The following is a 9,795-nucleotide window of genomic DNA, read 5'->3' as shown; positions in this document are numbered from 1 at the left end:
AGGCGGTGCCGGTGGCTGCGGAGCCGCGGCACGCTGCTGGCCGCTGCCTGGCGACGGCGCCCGGGAACAGAGCCCAGGCTGATAAGCCGGCTTACTCTATGGTCGGAAAATGTCGATTAAACGGCCCGTCCTTGTGATCCGGCAGGGACCGGAGTTCCTCTAAATGGAGTTTGGGGTTTCCCCTCTCGGTGTCGTTCAAGAGCCGGTGTCAGCTGCGAGGGGAATGCCCTTACCCTCTCTGTCTCTGTCCTCAGATTCCCTGTCTGTGCAGCGGTGCCTCGTGTTTGCTGTGCCAATGTTGTCCCAACAGCAAGAATTCAACAGTGACGCGTCTTATCTATGCCTTCCTCCTCCTCCTCAGTACTCTTCTTGCCTGCATTATGCTGGTACCAGGGATGGAAGAGCAGCTGAAAAAGGTATGGAGGGGAAAACCTCTTTCTAACTGTTTGCAAAACCATTACTTGTGCCCATGACTATTGATTCTCTTTACTTGGAATGGATTATGTGAGAGACCCAAACAGCCAAATGTGCCTTGTCCCCCAAGTTAAGAGACTGCGTGTACTGAACAGCTTCTAGCTGAGATAGCAAATTCTGTGAATACACGTTTTTAAGTACATGCCTGGTCTCTGAAACCTTACGAGACCTGGAGATTGCCAGTCATTATCAGAGGCCTGCTGCTTTGGTATCTGTATCTTCCCGGATGCTTTTAGTGATGACATGGGGAAAGAAAGATGATAATAAGGTCTGTTCAGGCCAGCTGAGCACAAGGTCTTGTGTTATCAGGTCTCCCAGAAGACGGCTGACTGAAAGCCTTAGCTGTTAAGAGTGCTTAAAGAATGTAATTGCAAATGCATATGTAAATTCACAACTAAATGTGTCTTTACTCAGATACCTGGATTTTGTGATGAGGGGCTTCATACTCAGATACCGCATATGGATGGCTTTGTCAGCTGTGATGTGTTTGTTGGATACAGAGCTGTCTATCGAATCAGCTTTGCCATGGCAGTGTTCTTCTTTCTGCTGTCTGTGCTCATGATAGAAGTGAAAACAAGTAACGATCCAAGAGCCTCGGTACACAATGGGTATGTGTGTGAGCCAGCTGCCTGGTCTTCCAACTTGTTTCTTTGTTGAACACAGTGGCAATTTGTTTACGCGTGCATTGACAGCCTCGAGTTCCTTCTGAACTGAATGCAGGGTAACACTTTAGTCTTCCCAAAAGCTTCCTATTTGTGTAACATTCAGCTACTGATAACGCTGTGAGGTTGGGTAGCCAAAAGGGCGGTGCTCTGAGCACCCCCCTGTGTTTCCACAGAGATGCTAGATGGCAGATGGTTTATGTCGCCATCCTCGCACTGACTCTAGCGCTCACTGCGTCATTCAGTGGGCCAGTCTGACTCGGTAAGCCAGCAGAAACTGGTTTCTGATTTCTGATTCACTGATTTAACTGGGTTAGTTCTGGGCTAGATGACTGAATTATCACAGAGTCACTTAATTTGAAAAGGACCTTTGGAGATCATATGATCCAATACCCTACTTAGAGCAGCACCAACATGGAGCAGGTGGTTTGGGGTCTTGTCTAGTTGAGTTTTGAAGGTATCAAAGGGTGGGGATGCTTTGACCTCTCGGCAACTGGTGCACTTTCTTGCAATATCTAATTGTAGTTTCTATTTTCGCAGCTTGCATATGTTGCTTCTTGTCCTTCCACTGTGCACCTGCAAGAAGAGTCTGGTTTTGTCATCTTTACACCTTTCTTTCAGGCAGTTGAAAACGGCAATTAGATTTCCCTTTTCCCTTCTCCAAGCTGAACAGCAAAGAGGTAGCCTTCCTCCCTGTGAGGATGAGCTGCTGACTCATGTTCCGTTTGCTGGAGCAGGAGTTCCTCTTTCAGCAAAGCTTTCTAGCCAGTCAGCCCCAGCCTGTCCTGTCGCACGGGGCTTTTCTGTCCTAGCTGCAATGGTCTGCATTTGCCTTTGTTGAACTTTTCTGTCAGTTCATGTCTCCAATGTATTGACCATTGCTTCACCCTCTCCCCCTGATCTGGTGAACACCTTTATGTCTAATCCCACTGAACACAACTTTTTTTTCTTTACATTTCCATTAGACACTCCCTATGTACAGCAAGCTGCTTGCAGATCATGTAAAACATGACTATTGTGTGCAGAGTAAGACCAATATTTTCAACTCGTATCTTCTTTTAAAGGTTCTGGTTCTTCAAAATAGCTGCCATTGTGGCTATCATGGTTGGAGCGTTTTACATTCCTGAAGGGCCTTTCACAAGAGGTACGGTTAATACGTCATCATGGAATTCTGTTTAATAAACTCGAACGTTTTCACAGACTTGCCAGGCTATAGTTGTGATAGTGAAAGTTACCTCGTAGAAGACACAGATTCTGTCCTACTTCATTGGAGTATCTTGGTTCATCAAGTATTTTGGCGGTCAACTGAAGTTATGGCAACAAGCAATCCCTCTTCAAGTGCATAGGTGTTGTGTATTAATAATTCTGTACTCCATGACATGATCACTACTGGGCTGAGTCTTCTGAGACTCTTTAGATTAGAGGCAGCTCAGAACACTGACAAGTGCTAAATACCTCCTTAGAGCTTCTGAAAAATCTGTGCAAGAAACCTTTACTGTCTGGCCACATCACAGGAACTTGAAAGGGTTTTTGATCCTCAAAGAAGTGTGGCATGATGGTACTCCTGTACCCAGGGATGTCTTCTGTTAGATCTTGTGTTTGTTCTGAAAACACACGGGGCTGAACATTCCCATGCTCAGTTTGACAAGCATAGGCTGCACCCTTGAATAGCTGGGACTTCTTGCATCTTTCTTGCAAGATGGAGGCTAAAGTGATTAACAGCATCTGCATTTCTAAATACAGTTTCAGATTTTTTCATTATTTGTCTGCAGTATAATTAGGAGCTTTTTTTTTTAACTGTGGTAGCATGCAAATGATGAAAGCTAACCCTGTTTTTCTTGCTCCCTTTTCTAGTTTGGTTTGCTATTGGTATTTGTGGAGCCTTCTGCTTCATTCTTATCCAGCTGGTGCTTCTTGTGGACTTTGCTCACTCCTGGAATGAGAGCTGGGTTGAGAGAATGGAGGAGGGAAATTCTAAATGTTGGTATGCAGGTAGGAATCTTAACCTGTAAAGGATTTGTTTCTGCAGAAACTTTGCAGAGTATCATGTACTAGTTTGCAAACATACTTAGAATTACACTCCACAGTCTCCTTGAGTCACTACTGTAAACCTTTGGAATTAATAGTTGCAGTGTTGCCTTTCTCATTAAATAAAATGCAAAATATTTTAGGCTTGTGGATAGCAGATCTGACAGTCATAATAAACAACACTTGCCTAGTTTGCAGTGCAAGTGCAGAGCTAGTAGCCTGGATCTCTTCCACTCTAACTTTGCTTTGCCACCTCCCCTGCTGAGGTCCTCAGGAAGTTGGTTATGTGGATGACAATGGCTGCAGTACAACACAAAGCATGCCTCAGCGCATGCTCTTGAGCTGACCACTAAATTACAAAGTGCTAATTGTTGTGGTTCTTTGCTCACAGTTACGAATGCTGCAACAGCATTTTGTAGCCTCTTACAAAGAACATAGCAGAATGGAAAGGAAAATGGGTGGCTTCTAGCTTAGAAGGGGGAATTCAGGGCTTGTAAGTAGCCCATGAGAAGCATCCAAAAAGCACTCTCATTTTGACACGGTGGCTTGACATCAGCTAAACCGATTAAACTGCCACTGAAAGGCAGGTCTTATTCCCCCAGTGTCAGCACTGGCTTTCCTCAGAGCTACACTACTTAGTGAGTCAAAGCAGAAATTTAGCCATACCTAATAAAAATGCATTCTGCTAGTCTAGTTTTCTGAACCAGACTTCCAAGTGAGGAAGAGGGGCTGTCTCATTACAGTGGTAGCTGGTCATTAAATCACTGTTAAACTCTGTGTATTGTAACAGGTGTTTTTTTCCCTCCAGCTCTGCTGTCCTGTACAAGCTTGTTCTATATCTTGTCACTGGTTTTTGTTGTGCTCTTCTATGTTTTCTACACGAAGCCTGATGACTGCACTGAGAACAAGTTCTTCATAAGCTTTAATATGATCCTGTGCATTGCTGTCTCCATCGTTTCTATACATTCAAAAGTTCAGGTATTATTTTTCTCTGCTATTTTCTTCTGATATACAAAGCAGGGAAGTAAGAAAGTGTGGTACCAATTCAGTCAGACATAAGAACTTCCAAATTTGGCTATCATAGCTATGCTAGCTAGGAACACTTAAAAAAAAGTCTCGTTCAGAAACCAATGGACCACATAGTGACATATTTCCTGAAGATAGGCTTCTTTTGGCTGCATTGTTTTGGACTCTGTTTCCATGTGGGGCATTCTGCTGGCATGGTTTTAGTGGTGAAGGTTCTGGCAGAACAGAGAATCCTGTTAAGGAAAAGCAAAATAAGCTGGGAATTTATTGGCGTAATACTGTGGCTTTGAAATTAGGGATAAGTGCGTTTAATATGAGAAGCAGCTCACATGTTACTTGATTCTGAACTGGTATTGCTCAAATAAATCACATGCTAGGTTCCTATCTACAAAACTGTTAAGCAAGTTGGGATTAACTCAGTAAGAACCCATAATCAAGTCTTGGGCACAGACAAACTGGATTTGGTTTGCTTATTCCTTCCATGTTTGAGTTGCTCACTGCATAAATTGTATTACTCTAAGGAGGTTCTTCTGGTCTTTTAAAGATGGAACAAAGCCCAGTGCATTTCTAAAAAATACAGTTTTTCATGCTGTTGTTATTGAATCTGTGACAGTAGGGTAAAACTATCCAACTATAGGTAAAACTTGCCCTTTTGACCTTGGCTTACTTTTCTGTCTTCGAACAGGAACATCAGCCTCGCTCTGGCCTCCTCCAGTCCTCTGTTATCACGCTCTACACCATGTACCTCACTTGGTCAGCCATGTCCAATGAGCCTGGTAAGTGACAGGCTGTCTTGAGGAAAATATTCTGGTGTGAAAGCAGAAGCTGTTGATGGGGCTTGTAGCTATGACAGATCACTGTATGGGGATTGCTGATCTGTCTAGATAAAATCTAGTGCAGCAGTAAAACTGACTTTACTGAAGCCATCAAATTGCCTCTTTCCAGAAGTAAACTGGGGTAGTTGTGAGGGGGGGAAAAAAACTGTCCCAGGTCATTCTGATTTTATTTATTACACCCTTGCCTAGTTTACAGGAAGGAAAAATATTCAGCCATTGCTGCCTCTGGGGAACTGAAGAGAACAGCAGTTAAAGGGAATGAAAAATTGCAAGCTTATCTGTCATCTTTTCTTAGCTAAATACTGGCAAAGCTCATCTCTCTTTAATCTGCCTTGAAATCCCTTCCAGAACGAAACTGTAACCCAAGTTTGCTGAACATCATAACCCAGATCGCTACACCCACAGTTGTTCCGGCAAATACCACTGTTGTACCTGCTACTCCAGCTCCGCCCAAGTCCCTGCAGTGGTGGGATGCCCAGAGTATTGTTGGATTGGTTATCTTTGTCCTTTGCCTCTTGTATTCCAGGTAGGATCTGCACTGCTATCAAATGATAAACAATGGGGACTCGTCTGCTTTTTTGTTTGAATCTGGGTTCAGTGAAAAATGTAACCGCATTTATTCATACGCAGCTGTGGTCCCAGGCCCAAGCCTAAACATGGCTGATAAAACTGCGTTCTGTTTTGTGGGTGAGGAGAAGCTTTATTAGCCCAATTCAGACAACAGAACAAAATGTGTTACAAGACCTGGACTAGGAACACTGTTTAATTAGGTTAACAAATGCTTGGATGAAAACAGATCTCTTTGTAGCTTCCTTGTGTTTCCAGATGGATTTAAAAAATATTATTTGCTAGTTCCAGATATCCACTGTGGTCTGTTTCTTGCTTCATTAGCAAACACAGCTAACTGAAAAGGGAGTTTTTAATCATGTCTACCTTTGGATTACACTGCAGCATTCGCTCTTCAAGTAACAGCCAGGTGAACAAGCTGACACTGTCTGGGAGTGACAGTGCCATTCTGGAGGACACTGTGGGAGCAGGCAGCGGGGCTGCAGAGGAAGGAGAAGTGCGCCGTGTCATGGATAATGAGAAGGATGGTGTTCAGTACAGCTACACCTTCTTTCACTTCATGCTCTTCCTTGCCTCTCTTTACATCATGATGACACTCACAAACTGGTACAGGTAAGAACAAGACAGAAAGTGATGTGTTGTGTGTGCCAGACTGTGTTTCTAGGTGGGTAGGAGACTCCTGCCCTGTAGGCTACTCCTGCCCAGCTGGTTAAGGTGCTATCCCTGTGCCAGTTGCACTGGAGTTGTGCCTTCTCAATTTTGTGTTGCTGAATAAGATGTACAAGACCTGTACAAAAAGACAAGATCAGCAGCTGTAGTCCTAGTGGACTGCTTCACAGCTGCAAGGGCAGAACACATGGTTACCATCCTTCAGCTATGCATGCAGCAGGCAGGATGTGTGCAAAACTGGCTTAGGGTGGCCTCCTGGGAAGCTTGTCAGAGGCCAGCCTGATGTTACTGGCTCTTCACCCTGGGAAAGATGTGCAGGGACAGCCATGTGTGCCACTTCAATGCAGATTCGATTTCCTAGCTCTGTTGGGAACACTTGGCCATAACCTCTGCTGCTGCAGCGTAGAACTGCTTTCCCCAGGACTGCTGTATCATATAAATTAGCAAATATGCTTGCAGAGCAGCAGCCATCAGGCATCTATTGTATAGCTCATGGTAGCATTTCCTTTAAGAGTGGCACATCAGCATAGGCAACCAGGAAATCGCTGGTTGAGTTGTCTCACCATATTCCTCCCGCAAAGGCTCTTGCATTGGAGCCTCCCAAATCATTGTTCTAACTTCAGATTCAGATGAGAGATAGCAAGGAATAGTGGTACCCTCTGTATATATTAATTGACTTCTTTACTTTTTAGCCCTGATGCGGATTTTAAAACAATGACAAGTAAGTGGCCAGCCGTGTGGGTGAAGATAACCTCCAGCTGGGTTTGTCTCCTTCTCTATCTTTGGACCCTAGTGGCTCCTCTTGTCCTTACTAATAGGGACTTCAGTTAAATTGCTGCACCTGTCTGAGCTTACAAAAGTGGGGAACTTTTTGCTGAAAGCCAAACTGTTCATGTATTGCTTTAGTTACACTGTGTTACTGTTTATGTTAATAGAAACATTAAGGTGGATAGAAAGTTATGTATTGCATAATGCTTGATGCAGGATGAAAGTTATCAGTTATCTTTTTCTATTTTAACCTTCAGTCCTGGTTACCTTATTGCTACGTTTTTAAAATTCACTACAGCTGTGCTGTCAAAGCACAAAAGAAAATCCCTGTTCTGTCCAATAGCCGCAACCTTTATATTGAATAGAAACAACATTTAACTAAATAAGTAATATATTTTAAAGCACAATTATATTCAGCATAATGCACTAGTATGCTAATGCCTCATTTCCTGGAAATGTAAGCCATGCTGCTTGATTTCTACATTCCATTGCAAAAGTTTATTTAAAGCAAAAGTTTATTTAAATTATACTTACCTTCCCGTGTTGTGGCAAAAAACCCCCCCTTATTCCTCACCAAAGGAACAGAACTTTGAGGTTGAAAAACTGGTTAACTCTAATTCCTTTTAAGAAAAAACTTGCCCTTTCTAAGAGGCAACTTCTATGGTAACTTCTTTTTTCATATGTTTGCCAAATACTGAGTGGTAAGTGTATGACTAGCTTAAACAACTTTATGGTTATGGTGGAAAAATAGAGCTTCTAATAGATTTTACTTGTCTAATATGCTTAAAAAAATAATCTACACAAAATTATTATTGTTATTGGCACTAAGGCATTTGCACTGTAAACTCATTTGAATAAAGGAGACTACTGAAACTGTCTCAGCTCTGTTGAGAAGTGTTAAAAAGCAGCGGTTAATTATCTAATGCAAAATGCTACCTACAATGATTAAAATGCTAATTAGCTGTTACAGTGTCCAGCTGGATGTGACTGGATGTTTTTTCCATACAGCAAAGAGTAAGTCATAATATATTTATTTTGAAATATACACTGTTTGTGCATCTTCCATGTGATTCTCTGAATGTCAGATCCTATTCCGTGAAGTTGCTCAGGTACAGTAGTTCAACTAAAATTTAGTTCTGCAGAAGAAAGCAACACCTTTTTCTAATGTAACTGGCAATTACTTAGTTGCAACTGTGTGTTTAGTGTGGAACTAAGTACATGTGGCTATTGACTTTTACAATAGAATACCCCAAGACAAGAAGGCAAACATAATTAAAATATCAAATTGGCAGCTGTTATGATGTGTTTAATCACCCAGTCATGCATCATAAAATTACACATTTTGACCACTCCATTTTATAAAATGCAATATAAAAATAAATTTTGTCAAAATAAGATGTACACTTAACCACCCAACACCTCTAGGCCCACATACAACAGAAGGCAAAATTATTAGTTTGAACAACACTGTATGATTAACTCAGGCCAAAATGAGATTTAACAAAAAAAAAAACTTCACCCAGTTCCTGAAAATACCTTGGGGTTTTTAAACACCTGTTTGCAAGAACAGAAATTCAAGTACTTTTATGTATAGTATGCAGCTACCTTTTGTGCCACTTAATGCCAAAATCCCTGGCTGCCCCATGTGGTTCAAGTATTTGTGGGATTTGGCAGGGATGGCTGATGTACTGGGCAAGGCCTATCACCTCTGGAAACAAAGTTACTTCAAGTGGAAGTAAGAACAGATCAGTTTTAGAGCTGTGAAAAAAACAACTCAAAAAAACCTCCATAAGCTTTTTCTATCTCTTAACTTGCAGATAAGGAGATTCTATGCTTAAAACAAGCATAGAAATTTTGGGAACAAACTGATTTCTTTGCTATTAAGTGCTAAAGCTCAAGGAGCATTCTCAGCTCGGTAGTCAGGCACGTCTAAGAGCTGTGCTTTCTCTAAGACAAGACAAGCACTGGTTAGGAACCTAAAAGGGTAGAGATACAGCTCAATGAAGTTGCCAAGAAATGGCAAATTAGAAGTAACCGTTAGATGCTTGACAAAGGTAGTAAGCCCGGCTTAGTTCAAGCATCCCAACATCAACTGCCCAGCAGCCAGCGTCAAGAAAAAGAAGTTCTGGAGGCAAAACTGGTTATTTTCAGCATTGATAACTCAGCCTTATCCATTAGCTTTAAATCACATGCTTTATTCTTAGTTTCTCTGTAAGCAGAGGAGAAAAAGGAAGAGATGGATCTAGTTTGTCTACTAAAGGTGTTGCAAGAGAATATAAAAGCCTGAAAAAGGGTTTGGTTTCTGTAGAGGTTCCTCAGCCTTCTGTTGAACACTGAGGTTTGTTTGTTGGTTTTTTTTGACACTAAATTGAATTTGAATATTCAACCTCCCTCTCTAGTAGTTACATAAGGCGATCAAAGTAGCGGTTCCTATAGGTTAACTGTCAAAATACCACTGCTTCAAACCCTGCAGCACAATTAAGGAAAGAGCATCAAATACCAGTCATGCCTTCACCTCTAGGAAGAGTGGTCCATCCTACTTTTTTTTTTTTTTTAATTGTACATTGTGGCTGGAATTAAGAGGCACTAAAACAATATAAACACCAGTCTCTATGTTCTGGCAGTTAACAGTGTGGGCAGCCATTTACCTTTCTAAATCCTGGTGCTGTGTGCTACTGTCTTGCTAGGTGGCACAAAGAACTGAATTAATCTCTGCAAAACACACAGCACATTCTGGTCAGAAATGAGGAGGAAGTGGGTAGCAG

The 9,795-nt window shown here is 42.0% G+C and overlaps 1 protein-coding gene across 1 annotated transcript; it reads left to right on the top strand.

Moving 5' to 3' along the window:
* Nucleotides 1–157: 157 nt before the first annotated feature.
* SERINC3 (serine incorporator 3) lies at nucleotides 158–7,586 on the top strand. Its single transcript, XM_009637332.2, has 9 exons — nucleotides 158–416; nucleotides 889–1,082; nucleotides 2,201–2,280; nucleotides 2,991–3,128; nucleotides 3,973–4,142; nucleotides 4,876–4,966; nucleotides 5,375–5,552; nucleotides 5,978–6,205; nucleotides 6,955–7,586. Exons 1-9 carry the CDS (start codon nucleotides 381–383, stop codon nucleotides 7,091–7,093), a joined length of 1,254 nt encoding a protein of 417 aa, XP_009635627.1. The 5' UTR covers nucleotides 158–380; the 3' UTR covers nucleotides 7,094–7,586.
* Nucleotides 7,587–9,795: the final 2,209 nt, after the last annotated feature.

This window comes from Egretta garzetta, unplaced genomic scaffold (assembly GCF_000687185.1).
Source record: "Egretta garzetta isolate BGI_Z169 unplaced genomic scaffold, ASM68718v1 scaffold214, whole genome shotgun sequence".
NCBI classification, from domain to species: Eukaryota; Metazoa; Chordata; class Aves; order Pelecaniformes; family Ardeidae; genus Egretta; species Egretta garzetta.
Note: the sequence above shows the minus strand (reverse complement) of the source record. Positions and strands in the feature narration are given on the sequence as shown.